Source organism: Octopus sinensis, linkage group LG4, assembly GCF_006345805.1.
Source record: "Octopus sinensis linkage group LG4, ASM634580v1, whole genome shotgun sequence".
Classification (NCBI taxonomy): domain Eukaryota; kingdom Metazoa; phylum Mollusca; class Cephalopoda; order Octopoda; family Octopodidae; genus Octopus; species Octopus sinensis.
Window position 1 is genome coordinate 1058882 of NC_043000.1, and position 17274 is coordinate 1076155.

General features: G+C 38.4%; 2 protein-coding genes across 2 annotated transcripts in view; both read right to left on the bottom strand.

Moving 5' to 3' along the window:
- Positions 1-17274, bottom strand: part of LOC118762844 (acidic mammalian chitinase-like) — a 43824-nt gene that overhangs the window by 25333 nt on the left and 1217 nt on the right. The window contains exon 2 of the mRNA XM_036501705.1: positions 3463-3527. The gene's annotated coding sequence lies outside the window, so the exon portion shown is untranslated. The remainder of the gene's footprint in view (positions 1-3462; positions 3528-17274) is intronic.
- Positions 3407-17274, bottom strand: part of LOC118763309 (probable cyclin-dependent serine/threonine-protein kinase DDB_G0292550) — a 29198-nt gene continuing 15330 nt past the window's right edge. The window contains exon 3 of the mRNA XM_036502671.1: positions 3407-3527. Coding sequence (XP_036358564.1) covers positions 3407-3527 — 121 coding nt within the window. The remainder of the gene's footprint in view (positions 3528-17274) is intronic.

Here is a 17274-nt window from a genome sequence, read left to right on the forward strand (position 1 = left end):
TCATTGCTACACGACAATGAACGCCCACATACGGCTGGCCACACCGTTGAAACCATTGAAAAACTGGGTTTCAAGTTACTGGAATACCTTGCATACAGTCTAGATGTCTTCCCTTCCGACTATCACCTCCTTAAACCATTTACACATCCTTTACAAGGACGTTGATTTGTTATGGACGAAGAAGCGTAGGAAACTGCATAGTTGGCTGAGCAACCAGCCGAAATCTTATCCGATGGAAGAAGCAAGCTCTGGCACACAGAAAGAAGGGTTTCGAAAAGCAAGGAGACTATGTTTAAAAATAATGTAGCCGCTCAAACTTTCAAATTTTAGCACAAGACCAGCAATTTGAGGTGGAGTAAGTCGATTATATCGACCTCAATGCCAACTGGTACTTATTTTATCGACCCCGAAAGAATGAAAGACAAAGCCGATCCCCGGAATTTGAACTCCGAACACAAAACCGGACGAAATGCTGCTAAGCATTTTCCCCCACATGCTAGCGATTCTTCCAGCTCACTCGCCGTGACAACAGGTAACGCTGCATCCCTGTTGATAAGCTTCCCTTCCCATTTAGAAACTATTTCAGCTGCGATGTACAACCTATCGTATATAAGGTATATATAAATGTGCTTTCCACATTAAAATACATTTCCTATGACTGATACGAACGTCCAAGGTGTATGCGAGCAAATCCACACTCACCAACGCATAGCAAGAATAACAGTACACTGCTGGAACGATCATTGAGAACAGTGTACACTGTTGGGACGATCATTGAAAACAGTGTACACTGTTGGAACGATCATTGAGAACAGTGTACACTGTTGGAACGATCATTGAGAACAGTGTACACTGTTGGGACGATCATTGAGAACAGTGTACACTGTTGGAACGATCATTGAGAACAGTGTACACTGTTGGGACGATCATTGAGAACAGTGTACACTGTTGGGATGATCATTGAAAACAGTGTACACTGTTGGAACGATCATTGAGAACAGTGTACACTGTTGGGATGATCATTGAAAACAGTGTACACTGTTGGAACGATCATTGAGAACAGTGTACACTGTTGGGACGATCATTGAGAACAGTGTACACTGTTGGGATGATCATTGAGAACAGTGTACACTGTTGGGACGATCATTGAGAACAGTGTACACTGTTGGAACGATCATTGAGAACAGTGTACACTGTTGGGGTGATCATTGAGAACAGTGTACACTGTTGGAACGATCATTGAGAACAGTGTACACTGTTGGAACGATCATTGAGAACAGTGTACACTGTTGGAACGATCATTGAGAACAGTGTACACTGTTGGGATGATCATTGAGAACAGTGTACACTGTTGGGATGATCATTGAAAACAGTGTACACTGTTGGGGTGATCATTGAGAACAGTGTACACTGTTGGAACGATCATTGAGAACAGTGTACACTGTTGGAACGATCATTGAGAACAGTGTACACTGTTGGGATGATCATTGAAAACAGTGTACACTGTTGGAACGATCATTGAGAACAGTGTACACTGTTGGAACAATCATTGAGAACAGTGTACAATCTCCTCCTTCTCTTAAACTCCTCCTATTCCCTTTACTTTGCCTCTTCTCTCTATACAATACTTATTATGTCTCAAATCCAGCACCAAATATTTCATTTTCGCTCAAATTTTTGCCTTTAGAACGGGAACTTATTTCGAATTCACTCCTACCCACATTCCCTTATAGATCAGTGCTTCTCAAACTAACGGCGGGATTTTTCCAATGTGCTAGGGACCCGTAAGATTTCTTAGTAATTCTTTTACTTGTTTCAGTCATGTGACTGTGGCCATGCTGGAGCACTGCCTTTAGTCGAGCAAGTCGACCCCAGGACTTATTCTTTGTAAGCCTAGCACTTATTCTATCGGTTTCTTTTACCGAACCGCTAAGTTACGGGGACGTAAACACACCAACATCTTTGTCAAGCGATGTTGGGGGGACAAACACAGACACACATACATATATATATACGACGGGCTTCTTTCAGTTTCCATCTACCAAATCCACTCACAAGGGTTTGGTCGGCCCGAGTCTATAGTAGGTGCCACGCAGAGGGACTGAACCCGGAACCATGTAAGTAAACAAGCTACTTACCACACAGCCACTCCTACGCCTAATATTAATTTATCCGGAAACAATATATATAATGAGTATGATAAATGTTGACAATTTCTTTTATCTCATATTTATTTTGTAAACAAATAATACAATATTACATACGCATCTTATAAGCATTTTACAAATGTTTCTTTCTTTTCTGGAAACTCGCCGCATACCGGTAGCTGATGGCCCGCGGATCGGCACCGGTCCGCGGACCGCCATATTGAGTAGAACTGCTATGTTTGTTTTTGTTTGTTTGTTTTTCCAGTTTCAGCTCTTGAGCTGTGGCCATGCTGGGGCACCGCCATTGTGGTGAAAGAGTACAGCAGGGATCACCACCCCCTGCCGGAGCCTCGTAGAGCTTTTAGGTGTTTTCGCTCAATAAACACACACAACGCCCAGTCTGAGAATCGAAACCGCGATCCTGCGACCGCGAGTCCGCTGCCCTAACCACTAGGCCATTGCGCCTCTATAGATAACATCCTACAGAAATGCAAGCTGAACATTAACCGATATCATCCTCCCCGATCAGAAAGGAGTCGCCCGCTAAGTTCTTGCGCACTGTACTTTACGCATGTCCGAAATGTAAACAACAACGCGTTTAGCACAGGTGTCATTTTCCAAGAAAATGATAATCTGATATCCTTCATTCATATATACTTACATGGTGCGACACATATACACGCCATTGCGTTTCATTCGCAGTAAAACCCGATACACACACACACCACACACACACACACACACACACACACACACAAATGCCATTACGTTGGCATGTGTTTGTCTGCGTATGTGTGCGGTGGTATTGTGACACAACTAATCCAGTAACACACTTGCACACACTCGTGCGCGGGGACACACACACACAGACACACACACCGCTTTGCACACATATACACACACTCTGTCTTAGCTATGTAGACACACAAACTCACACACACACACACACCACACACACACACACACACACACACACACACACACACAAAAGATCAAAATCTATTAAAAGTACTTTTTTTATTTTGTAAATTTCCTGTCTCAAATTTCAAATGTCATCTAACGTCTCATAAAAACCGCCCAGTAAACAGAAAATTTATGATAAATTCAACTCTTTTCTAAGTCATGAGACTTCCCGTCAGTAAATTTTCCTATTCTTTTACCAGTTTTAAACTTATAAGCTCAATTTGACATTCATATCTTCCGCTAAGAGTAGTTAATGAAGAATTAATTTAGAAAACTGTCGATTTGCTAAGCTAATTTTAAAGTTTATCTGAATTCCTCAAGTCAGAAATATCCATCATCTTTTGATGCTTACCTTGGACTTTTGTAATGGATATACCCGCTATCAACAGCAGTGCAACTGGTAACTTCATACTGAAACTGAAATACATAAAAAATATAGAAGAAATATTACAACAGTTATCTCTCTATATATAAACGGCAGTTTGTCTGTGTGTGTTTCTGTGTGTCTGTTTGGTTGTACCCTCACCCTGACCACGGCTTTCAACCGATTCTGATGAAACTTGACACACACATAGCCCAATGTCATAATTCAAAACTAATGCAGCGAAATTTGAAAGTTCCCCCCAGTTCTGAAAAAAATCGATAATTCGACATGGGGTCGAGAATCAGAAACACAAACCACAGACTGTCTAGGGGACGCAACTCGACCTTTTTTAACTAAAAAAAAAATTTACCACCATTTTTTTTTCCGTTTCTTTGCTATTTTTGGCTATAACTCTCTAAAAATGCTTTATAGTTATTTCCCTTACAAACCCGAGCAACGCCGGGCGATACTGCTAGTGAGCAATAAAAGCGAAACTGAAATATTATTAAAACAAATGACAAACACAAAAGTAGTGAACAAGTAAAATATTACCTGCAACCATTTTGCATGCGAACGGAAAATCAGAAAAGCTCGACAATGGGAAGCACACGATTTGAATGAAAACCAGAAAATGCGCAGATAGGCGCAGGAGTGGCTGTGTGGTAAGTAGCTTGCTAACCAACCACATGGCTCCGGGTTCAGTCCCACTGCGTGGCATCTTGGGCAAGTGTCTTCTGCTATAGCCCCGGGCCGACCAATGCCTTATGAGTGGATTTGGTAGACGGAAACTGAAAGAAGCTTGTCGTCATATGTAGATATATATAATATATATATATATATGTGTGTGTGATGTGTGTGTGTGTGTGTGTGTGGGTTGTGTGTGTGTGTGTGGTGTGTGTGTGTGGTGTCTGGTTGTCCCCCTAGCATTGCTTGACAACCGAGCTGGTGTGTTTACGTCCCCGTCACTTAGCGGTTCGGCAAAAGAGCCCGATAGAATAAGTACTGGGCTTACAAAGAATAAGTCCTGGGGTCGATTTGCTCGACTAAAGACGGTGCTCCAGCATGGCCGCAGTCAAATGACTGAAACAAGTAAAAGAGTAAAAGAGTAAAAAAAGAGTATATGAAATTTACACGTCGCTTCTTCTCCATAACCAGACCGATCCATTTTCGACCGTATTGTAACTTACGGGGAAAAGTGGATTCGGTACAACAATAATAATATTAAAAAAAAAACGTTCTTCGCAGTGGTTGCACCAAAATGAAGCACCAAAAACCTTCCCTAGACCCGAGCTCTTCAAAAAAAAAGGGTCATGGCGACTGTTCAGCTGATGCTAGTTACCTGCCGGGAAGAATTTTACGAATAAATCCATCATGTAATATGCGAATATGAACAAGAAGGGTAGTAATATTATTTACTACCAGGTGCCCAGCACAAAAGACGAATTAGTCATAAGACAAAAATATTATTCATATAGAAAAATATTATTCATGTAGTTATACAATTAAGGGCTCCTAAATTAAGATGCCGAGTGCGGGAACACAAAAGGGGATGAATTTATCGAGAGTGAAAAACAAAAACGTTTACCGATAACTTTAACTCGAACCGCGGTTTCTGCTTCTTTCTAGCAAAACACAAAATATGTTTGCTAAGGCTAGCTTCATCAGCGAGTCGCCTTAATTTAATCGAGGTCTGCAGCGATGTGAGACCATGTGTTGATCTCGAACTACTAGCAGATCTTAACTTTTCAAATCTCTGCGCAGACGCAAAATTTATACGGCAGTATAGGGCATGCCGGGAAGAATTTTACGAATAAATCCATCATGTAATATGCGAATATGTGTTCCCAGCACTCGGCATCTTAATTTAGGAGCCCTTAATTGTATAACTACATGAATAATATTTTTCTATATGAATAATATTTTTGTCTTATGACTAATTCGTCTTTTGTGCTGGGCACCTGGTAGTAAATAATATTACTACCCTTCTTGTTCATATTCGCATAATACATGATGGATTTATTCGTAAAATTCTTCCCGGCATGCCCTATACTGCCGTATAAATTTTGCGTCTGCGCAGAGATTTGAAAAGTTAAGATCTGCTAGTAGTTCGAGATCAACACATGGTCTCACATCGCTGCAGACCTCGATTAAATTAAGACGACTCGCTGATGAAGCTAGCCTTAGCAAACATATTTTGTGTTTTGCTAGAAAGAAGCAGAAACCGCGGTTCGAGTTAAAGTTATCGGTAAACGTTTTTGTTTTTCACTCTCGATAAATTCATCCCCTTTTTGTGTTCCCAGCACTCGGCATCTTAATTTAGGAGCCCTTAATTGTATAACTACATGAATAATATTTTTCTATATGAATAAAATTTTTGTCTTATGACTAATTCGTCTTTTGTGCTGGGCACCTGGTAGTAAATAATATTACTACCCTTCTTGTTCATATTCGCATATTACATGATGGATTTATTCGTAAAATTCTTCCCGGCATGCCCTATACTGCCGTATAAATTTTGCGTCTGCGCAGAGATTTGAAAAGTTAAGATCTGCTAGTAGTTCGAGATCAACACATGGTCTCACATCGCTGCAGACCTCGATTAAATTAAGGCGACTCGCTGATGAAGCTAGCCTTAGCAAACATATTTGTGTTTTGCTAGAAGAAGCAGAAACCGCGGTTCGAGTTAAAGTTATCGGTAAACGTTTTTGTTTTTCACACTCTCGATAAATTCATCCCCTTTTTGTGTTCCCAGCACTCGCATCTTAATTTAGGAGCCCTTAATTGTATAACTACATGAATAATATTTTTCTATATGAATAATATTTTTGTCTTATGACTAATTCGTCTTTTGTGCTGGGCACCTGGTAGTAAATAATATTACTACCCTTCTTGTTCATATATATATATATATATATATATATATATGGTATTAATAATTAGTAGGGGATTTCTCTAAATGTTTGGCTGTTTGCTCACAGTTAGGTATTCAAAATAGGTTATTCACTGGTTAGTATATAAATTCAGTAATAATTCTCATATGATAAGAATTCAGAGATAAATATTATGTTCTATTATTCTATATATGCCTTTAACCATACCGGTTTCCTGGATTATTTAATATAGATGATGATGATGACGATGGTGATGGTAATGGTGGTGGTGATGGTGATGATGATGATCGTGATGGTGATGATGATGATGATGATGATGATGATGATTATCGTTATTACGTATAATAAGGATTATTATGAAGTGGTATTAGCATTACCTTTAATTCCTTTTGATATATATACTACAGCCTCAAATAGACCTACATTTGTTTCTCCAGCATCGATTAGTAATCGCTGCAATTGCAACCTTACTATAACACTGGTGTAGTTATATATATTCCTTTATTCTTTTATCTGTTTCAGTCATTTTACTGCAGCCATGCTGGAGTGCCGCCTTTTTGTCGAACAAATTGACCCCAGGACTTATTCTTTGTAAGCCTAGTACTTATTCTATCGGTCTCTCTTTGCCGAAACCGCTAAGTTTCGGGGACGTAAACACACCAACATGGGTTTACAAACGATGGTCGGGGGACAAACACAGACACACACACATACACAACACACACACACACACACACACACACACACACACACATATATATATATATATATATATATATATATATATCCGACGGGCGTCTTTCAGTTTCTGTCGACCAAATCCTCTCACAAGCATTTGGCCGGCTCGAAGCAATAGTATATGACACTTGCCCAAGGTACCACGCAGTAGGAGTGAACCCGGAACCATGTGGTTAGTAAGCAAGCTACTAACCACTCAGCCACTCTTGCATATCTAAGACGTTTTCATAAACTTCGAGGCGGTGTAAAATCAGTTTGTTTGTTTTTTCTTTCGCGAGGAGAAAATGGATTTCGACGTAAACAGAGTTATAAATAAAAGCGTGTAATAATAGAAAATATGGATGAACACATGACAGGCGTTCTGCCGTTGGACCAAAGCAATTCCCTCGAATTTCTCTATCCATTTTAGAAATTTTATTTAAATGCAGTTAACGTCATGAATACTTTCAGAAACTTCGAGAGAACGTGAAATAATTCCTTTTATTGGAACGACAAATCCCAACGCAAACACACACACACACACACACACACACACACACACACACACACACACACACACTCATACATATACTCACGCTCACGAAAACACTCACACTGATACATCCACACACATACACGCATACACATATTTATATCCTTGAAAGAAAGAAAGAAAGAAAGAAAGAAAGAAAGAAAGAAAGAAGGGAGGGGAGGAATAAATAAAGAAAGAAAGAAGGGAGGGGAGGAAGGAAATAAAGAAAGAAAGAAAGAAAGAAAAGAAAAGAAAGGAAGAAAAAATGAAAGAAACAAAGAGAGAGAGAGAAAGAAAAAAGAAAGAAAAAGAAAGAAAGAAAGAAGTGAGGGGAGGGAAAAGGAAAGAAAGAATGAAAGAAAGAAAAAAGAAAAAAGAAAGAATGGAGGGAAGGAAGGAAGGAAAGAAAGAAAGAAAGAAAGAAAGAAAGAAAGAAAAGAAAAGAAAGGAAAAAAATGAAAGAAACAAAGAGAGAGAGAGAGAAAGAAAAAAGAAAGAAACAAAGAAAGAAACAAAGAAAGAAAGGAAGAAGTGAGGGGAGGGAGAAAGGAAAGAAAGAAAGAAAGAAGGAAAGAAAGAAAGAAGGAAGGAAAGAAAGAAAAAGAAAGAAAGAAGGAAAGAAGGAAAGAAAGAAAGAAGGAAAGAAAGAAAGAAGAAAGAAAGAAAGAAAGAAAGAAAGAAAGAAAGAAAGAAAACAGGAAAATAAAGAGAAAAGTGGTGCAGGTGTACCTTAGACAAATTTATTGTCACGCTTTTGTAATACAAGAGATAGCTTCAGGTCAAATGTACGGGAAAAGGTATTAAACTTTTCAAATAATATCAGATACAGGTGAAATAATAAGTGCAGAGTAAATCAAGGTAAGTGAACCAGAAACAGACCTATATCCTCTTATATTTCTTCCAATAACAATGAGCAATATGTTTATTTAGGTCACCTCTTTCTTACAGATTCTTCATATCAATTTTCCGGCAATTTGCATTCCGGCATTTTGATAATCCGTCAATAGGTATGAGTAAGGCTTCTCTATATACAATGGTGTCTGGTTTTGGCATAGAGCAAGACATTTTGAAAGAAGCGGGTTAGCGATCCAGTACTTGACTGGTACTTTGTTTCGTCGACCTTCGAGAGATGAAAGGCAAAGCTAACCTCTGCAAGATTTGAAATCAGAACGTGAAGAAGCGGAACAAGTAGTGTCTTATTTTCTTTTTGTGATTTTTCTTTTTTAGGCACAAACTCAACAGTTTAATAGAGAATTATCTCAGGTTTTTTATGAGAGGAGATTTCGTGCAATCAATCCGGCACAAAGGTATAGAAAAAACGATAGCGCACCTACACTCAGGCAATCATACATACACACACATACACATATGTATTATGTCTGTACGTATGTATGTATGTATGTATGTATGTATGTATGTATGTATGTATGTATGTATGTATGTATGCGCAAATATATTTATATATGCATATATATTGTTGTCGAACGGTTTTTCTACATCAGTGACTGTGGTTACTGTGAAAATCCATATATATCCAGCCTGTAGAGGAAGTCCCTCAACGAAGAACGGTGCTTACCATGCGTTGATAAGAGGCAAATACCTCGAAACCGGTCCGTATGTAGTATCCGTATCTTCGGGGAGGCTGATCTCCCTTTGCAGGCTGGCAAGGACACCGAGATGGTGTCAGCCCTTCTGGTGACGTTGATGATCGCCTGGGGCTAAATGCATCAGTAACACCCCCACTACCCCGCCCTGTCCCTAGCCACATTCAGATGGCTGATCCCCCTCATGTTATAGAGCAGTTACTGTTTATATCTCGCTCAGAGATTTATTATTGTTATATATATATATAATATATATATATATATATATTATATATATATATATATATACATATATATTCCTTTGGTTTCTGAATTACAACTATTTAGCGGTTTGAGTTTAGCTGCTCTTTCTAGTGGGTCGAATGGCCTATCAAGGCCATTCCTTAATATTGTTGAAAGTATATATATATATATATATATATATATATATATAAGAAGTAATGGTGTCATTGAGACCCAAAGGTGTCAGGTAATGCTGAGTGAGTGCTATACACAGACCATAGTTAAGGTTCAGGGTTGGTCATATAACAGCGTGTGTATATAAGAATTTTTTGCGTAATGCGATAAAAAAAAACCAAGGCTGTGTTGATATCAGAACATTTATAGATAGAAGGTCTATCTATAAATGTTCTAATATCTACACATGCTTGGCATTTTATCTCATTACGCAAAAAATTCTTATACACACACACACACACACACACACACACACACATATATATATATATATAATATATATATATATATAATACAATTGTAATAACCATATTTTAACACAACAAAGCTTGTACAAAGCTTTACATTTTACTTTTGATAATCATTTTTTTTTTAAAGTGAAGCTGGTCAAGTCAATAAACACCCCTAAAAGACCTCTGCATTTTCAAACCCTCTTTGCTATAAATATGTGTGTGTGCGTATCACTCTATCGACCAGACTCTAAGATGTGGTGTTATACACCACTGGTCACAATGCGATTCCACGTATTGTTGTGTCTTTCGAAAGATTCTACCCCGCTGGCTAGGCGAGCAAGCCTACATTTCTCCTGAACAGGACACCACTCCTTTCCATGATTACACATTTATAGCTGAGTGGACTGGAGCAACATGAAATGAAGTGTTTTGTTCAAGACCACAACGCGTCGCCCAGTCCAGGACATTTTGTTGATTAAATTTGAGGCAATGTTATTGTTTAGAATTTATTCATATACGTAGAAACTTCTAAGCAAGTGTGCATATTTAGGTGTGTCCTTTTTGTTAGGTATGTACAGGATATGTTAGTATTTTTATTCACTTTTGGCTTTATTGGATTTAATGCTTTCCTTTGACAATGTAAAAGTCTAAGGTACAGAGTTCATTATTTAAAACCTTAGTTATTGGGTGTGTCAACATTTGTTGTAATGGAATTTTTTAGGAGTTCATAAAGATTGTACGTAGCGAGTATGATTTAGCTCTGCGTTTCTCGACTATTTTTTATCTGTGGACCCCTTTGATTACTCTTTTATTCTGGTGGGCCCCCATTGCTATAGAATGTTTCATAACTAGTTTTCTAGAAACTTCTTTCAAGATTCTTGTTTGGTTTTTCACATAACCTGCCTAGGTTGAGCTACATAAAATGTTAGAGAAAGAAATCTAGCTGTTTCTTGCAATACATACCAATACATTCATCTAAAGCAGAATTTTTTCAGGGTCCCTTAAAATACTATTGAGGATCATTGGCAAACTCCAGAGGTGACACTTTCATTTCCCCTTAGCCCTCACGTCACACAGTTGTTAATGTTTATTTGAGTTGGGTCACGCCCTTCCAATTGCTATAGATCCGTAATGCATCTTACGGCTGTATCGGTCACCTGTAAGGTGAGGAATCCTACATTGGAGAGTGGTAATGACTAGGGTAGGGTAGCTGACTGCTTTTTGTGATCATTCATCTTTTGGTTTCCTGTAGCTTTGCTTTCTGTTACAAACTCAGTGAACATTCATATATTCCCAATTCCAAAGAAATTTGAACAATAGATATAAGTCACAAGTTAAAAATGATTTCCAACAATTCAACTTCTCTATTTAACTTTAAGATCCCCCCCCACTCCAAGAGGGGCATTAACTCACACATTTTAGAGCTCTATGTGCTCCATTTTCCAGGAGCAAAAACCTTTCAATAGGTTTTATAAGATTTGGGTTTTGGAATCTGGGCATAAAGATGAGTAGTATGGGATAAATATATCAAGATTAGGATTTTTGTTAGGGTGTGTAAAGAGGGAAAGAACCCCCCATTAAAATTCTTAATCTCCAATTTTGCTGAAATTCGAACCATAGGTATTCCAGTTCATTGGAGAAAATATAAAAGAAAAATCTAATTCTTTAATTTCATTTGACACAGGCAACGTCGGATATCTCTGCTAGTGTTCGATAAAAATGACTTAAAACAAAAAACGGCCTTTGAGCTGCATATTCATCTTGGGAAAGAGTTGAAAGTCCATAGGTGCTAAATCTGGCGAATATGGTAGGTGGGGAGTGATACCATGTTGCTTTTGGCGAGAAACTCACGAGTGAGGAAAACTCGTTGACAGGGTGCATTGTCGTCGTGAAGAATCCAATTCTTCGCACTCCACAGATCCGGTCGCTTTCACCGAATGTCCTCTTTCATACGTTTCAAAGTATTGCAATAGAACTTTCGATTGACGGTCTGGCCCCGGGGGGGACGAATTGTCGATGCACAACACCGTGGATATCGGGAGGTAAAACGATTAGCATGCTCTTGATTGAGCTGCGGCTTTGTCATGTCGTCTTCGATCTTGGAATTTGATGGCTCGTCCATTGTGACGACTGCTGCTTCGTCCCAGGGTCGTATCCGTAAACCCAACTATCGTTACCGGTAGTGATCCTCGAATTGAAAGATGGATCATCAGTGGCACGTTAACGGAGATCTTTACAAACTTCGACGCGATGTTCTTTCTGCTCAGTGATCAGCAAGCGTGAGACAAACTTGGCAGAGACACGCTGCGTGTTCAATTCAGACGTTAAGGTTGCCTGCACAGACCCATACGGCAAACCGACATCAGCAATATCGTTAATTGTCCTCCGGTGATCCTCATACACAAGCTGATGAATTTTCGCAACATTTCTCGGGTTGACGCTCGTGACAGGTCTTCCAGAAGGCGGCGACCTTGCAGAAACGTTAGCACGCCGGGCGAAATGCTTAGCGGTATTTCGTCTGCCGTTACGTTCTGAGTTCAAATTCCGCCGAGGTCGACTTTGCCTTTCATCCTTTCGGGGTCGATAAATTAAGTACCAGTTACGCACTGGGGTCGATGTAATCGACTTAATACCTATGTCTGTCCTTGTTTGTAATCGACTTAATACCTATGTCTGTCCTTGTTTGTCCCCTCTGTGTTTAGCCCCTTGTGGGTAGTAAAGAAATAGGTATTTCGTCTGCCGTTACGTTCTGAGTTCAAATTCCGCCGAGGTTGACTTTGCCTTTCATCCTTTCGGAGTCGATTAAATAAGTAGCAGTTACGCACTGGGGTCTATATAATCGACTTAATCCCTTTGTCTGTCCTTGTTTGTCCCCTCTATATTTAGCCCCTTGTGGGCAATAAAGAAATAAGGTCTTCCAGACCGCTCATCATCTTCCGTGCCCGTCCTCCCGATTTTGAAGCGACCGTTCCACTCAAAACATTGCGTACGACCCATTGCCTCGTCATCGTAAGCTTGCCGAAGCATGTCCAAAGTCTCTGTAGCAAACTTCCCAAGTTTAACGCAAAAATTCACGTTGGCTCTTTGTTCCAACTTCCTGTTCCTAACAAAATCGCAGACTACAGCACACACGTGACCACAAAAACACAAAATTCACAACTTGTGAAGTAAACACAGCAATGTCACTCGGCACACTGCCTTATGAAGGTCACTGCTAGCTCTCACTGCGCACGCAACCGTGCGCTACCTTCCGTTAGCGTGCTACAGAACTAGATATCTGAATAACCCACAAACGGCTATTTCAAAATATAACGTTTCACACACACACACACACACAACACACACACACACACACACACACACACAAACACACGCAAACACACGCACACACTGAAACTGTGTGTGTATGTGCGTGAATTTGAATTTGAACTCAGATTTGAGCCGCAGACGAAATATCTATTTCTTTACTACCCACAAGGGGCTAAACACAGAGGGGACAAACAAGGACAGACAAACGGATTAAGTCGATTGTATCGACCCCAGTGCGTAACTGGTACTTAATTTATCGACCCCGAAAGGATGAAAGGCAAAGTCGACCTCGGCGGAATTTGAACACAGAACGTGGCGGCAGACGAAATACGGCTACGCATTTCGCCCAGCGTGCTAACGTTTCTGCCAGCTCGCCGCCTTAACTGTCATTAAAATAACATATGTAACTGAGTGTCACTTTCGTTTGTTTGTCTACTCATTAGTATATATATATGTGTGTGTGTGTGTGTGTATGTGCATACATGCGTACATACATGTACCTGTCAACAAATCTTAGTTGATTCATACAAATCTAGGGCTCGACGGAACATATAAAATAACTTAAATACTGTCAATGCGCAGTTGTGAAATGGAATTATAAATCAAGATTTTAATTAGTACAGTAACAAAAATGAAACGTTTACTAATGTTGTCAATGCCTTGAGGTTATCATATTCGTCAGGCAGAAATTAAATACAAAATTTAAAAAAGAACTGCGCTTATTTATTAGTATCTGAACTGGTTTACTGATGTTAGTAATATGATACGCCATTTAAGAAAATGTATCAGGCAACTATAACGTTTTCTATCGTTGGCCCACACCTTGTAAACTTTTGCAGAAGTATATAACCGCAACAAAATATATTTCATGGTTTCGTGGATCAAAATGCAATATATATGGGAAACTACCACCTGTGTCATCTCTTGTGAAAGGTAGGAGAGTCCAGTTTGCTGGACATTGTTGTAGAGCTGAAAAAGAAGTAATTTCTACTCTTCTCCTCTGGAAGCCATCTACTCGCAATACCAGAGGGCGCACACTCTCCTACCCTGATGTAATCTCCAGGGATACAGGCATCCAGCAACAGGACCTCCGTAATGCCATGATGGACCGTGAAGTCTGGCGTAGCATGGTAAATTCCATTGTCTCGACCACGGTCGAACAATGATGATGATGATGGATCAAGGAATCAGGACAGGCAAAATAGGATTCTTGAGGAATTGAACACATAAAAGAAAGTTAAAAATAAGCTTTTCTGCAAAAGGCATAAGACCTGTAATTTTAAGGGAGAGGATTAGTCGATTGCATCGACCCCAGCGCTCAACTGGTACTTATTTTATTGACTCCGAAGAATGAAAGGAAAAGTCAGCCTCAGCTGATTGCAAATTTTGGCACAGGGCCAGCAGTTTGGGAGGAATGGGTAAATCGATCACATCAACCCAGGTGTTCAACTGGTACCTGTTTTATGGAGCCCGAAAGGATGAAAGGCGAAGTCAACTTCAGCAGAATTTGAACTCAAAATATAAAGACAAACGAAGTGCCGGCGTGCTAACGATTCTTCCAGCTCAACGCCTTAGCAATATCAGAATCTAGCAGTATAGCCCGGCGTTGCTCGGGTTTGTTTTTTAGTTGCGCTTAAAACGGCAGACTTTGATGTCGCGTTAACAAAGTTTTGACATAATTTCAATCTTTTTTGAAAAGTAAAAATTTTGCATTATGTAGTTTGTTATTCTCTTTAAGTGAACATTTTTCTGGTTGAAATACACTGAAAAATGGCGACACAGCAGTCAAAAAATTGGAATTTTCGTAGAAAAAAATCACCTTTTGTTGTAAAAAATTTTTGGTGTTAACATGGTCCGATTTGAATTGTTTCTTCTACGGAATGAAGAAGCAAGCCTTCTATCATACTCTCAATTTTGGTCAACTTGCGCCGCAGGGTCTCGAAGGAGATAGTGTTAGTTGAAGGCTACCAAACCTGCCACACACGGACATACAGCTTTATGTGTATAGATAATTATTTCCTCTATAGCCACAAGGCCTAGAATTTGTGGAGATGGGTATAGTTGATTATATCGATCCCGGTGCTTGACTGGTTCTTATTTTATTGACCTCAAATGATAACAGGAAAAGTTGACCTCGGCAGAGTTTGAACTCAAAACTTAAAGACGAGTGAAGTGCCGCTACACATTTTTTCCGGCGTGCTAACGATTCTGCCAGCTCGCAGCCTTAGGAACGTTAAAAATAATAGCAACAAAGCATTTAGAACTACGTTCTAAGCAAGTGATTATCCTAAATGTCATGGTGGTGAAACGGCTTCTCGTCTGAAAACTGTTGCATTTGATTTACTTAAGTCATAAATGGTATTAGTGAAGACATGAATGCCACAGATTTCTATTTCTGCCACTCCCAAAAAAAAATTGAATTAAATTTAAAAAATTAATAATAATAATAATAATAATAATAATAATAATAATAATAATAATAATAATAAAAATTTAATTTAACTTAAAAAAAAAAATTTTAAATGAACGAACTATTGAGTTTGGTTTCATGGCCTACCAATGTATACTATGAGTTTCTTTGTCCTAGGAGTCGGGAAGACACTCGGCAAGAAATGGAAGCAAATTTGAAAGAAGAAAAAAAAAGTAATAATAATAATAATAATAATAATAATAATAATAATAATAATAATAATAATAATAATAATAATGAGACTAAAACAATACCTGTTGTCATAGGTGCCTTGGAAACGATAGCAAAGGGGGCTGATTACTACCTATCTCAGATACCAGGAAACCCCAAAAGGCAGAAATTCAAAAGATAGTTCTCATGGGAACTGCCCATATACTACGCAAAATACTTTCTATGTAATCTCAAATTTTAAAACAAACATAATTTTCTTATGGTTTCTTAAACATTCTCTAGAACAAAACTATGTACAAAACCAGGCTTAACAACATGAATTTCCAACTTGTTGTCTCTTGAGTTCTCTGGGTGAAACTTGGAGCCAAATTGTACAAACGTAAAGCAAAAGTCAAACATAAAATAATAATAATAATAATATAATAATAATCTGAGTCAATAATAATTACTTAAGTCACAAATGGCACTTAGTGAGGGCATGAATATCACGAGTCCTATTTCTGCTACCAATTTCCGAATTACCCATTTCTGCCTCAAATGATTCCAAATGAAGGTATGAATGTCAGAATCCTATTTCTACTACTCCCCAAAATATTCTAGGTTTCTGTTGTGTCTGGAGAGAGTCATTTTCTTTTTGTGCCTTATAATGTAACACACTCACTAGTAAAATTTCCACTTATTTCTTATTTTTATTTTCCTAAAATTTTCGTTGCGTCTTGCAACCTTTTCAATATTCTTGACTCTCTTGAAAAGGTTGCAAGACGCAACGAAAATTTTAGGAAAATAAAAATAAGAAATAAGTGGAAATTTTACCGGTGAGTGTGTTAAATTATAAGGTACAAAAAGAAAATGTCTCTCCCTAGACACAACAGAATATGCTTCAAGACACGAACTCATATAAAGAATCTTGCAAACCAAATCCAAAAACGAAATATTCTAGGTTTAATTTATTTATCTTATAAATTACTCTTAGTGAAGGCATGAATGTCACAGAATCCTATTTGTATTACACTCCACCTTCCAAAAAGTATTTTGTATCTTGCTTAGGTTCTTTTTCTTTTTTTTTTCTTTTCTCTTTTCACAAAAGACTCTCAGTGGAATCATGAATTTCAAGGAATTTCTGCTCCTTTAAAAAATATTCTGGGGCCGTTTACTTTACTTTTGTCATAAATGAAATTTAGTGAAGGCATGAATGTCACAGAATCCTATGTTCTGCTTCTATTATGATTATATTATTCAATCAAGTAAATAAATAAAAAGATTTCAAAGAATTTTGTTTCTGCTCCTTTAAAAAATATTCTGGGGGGCCGTTTACTTTATTTTGTCATAAATGAAATTAGTGAAGGCATGAATGTCACAGAATCCTATGTTCTGCTTCTATTATGATTAATTATTCAATCAAGTAAATAATAAAAAG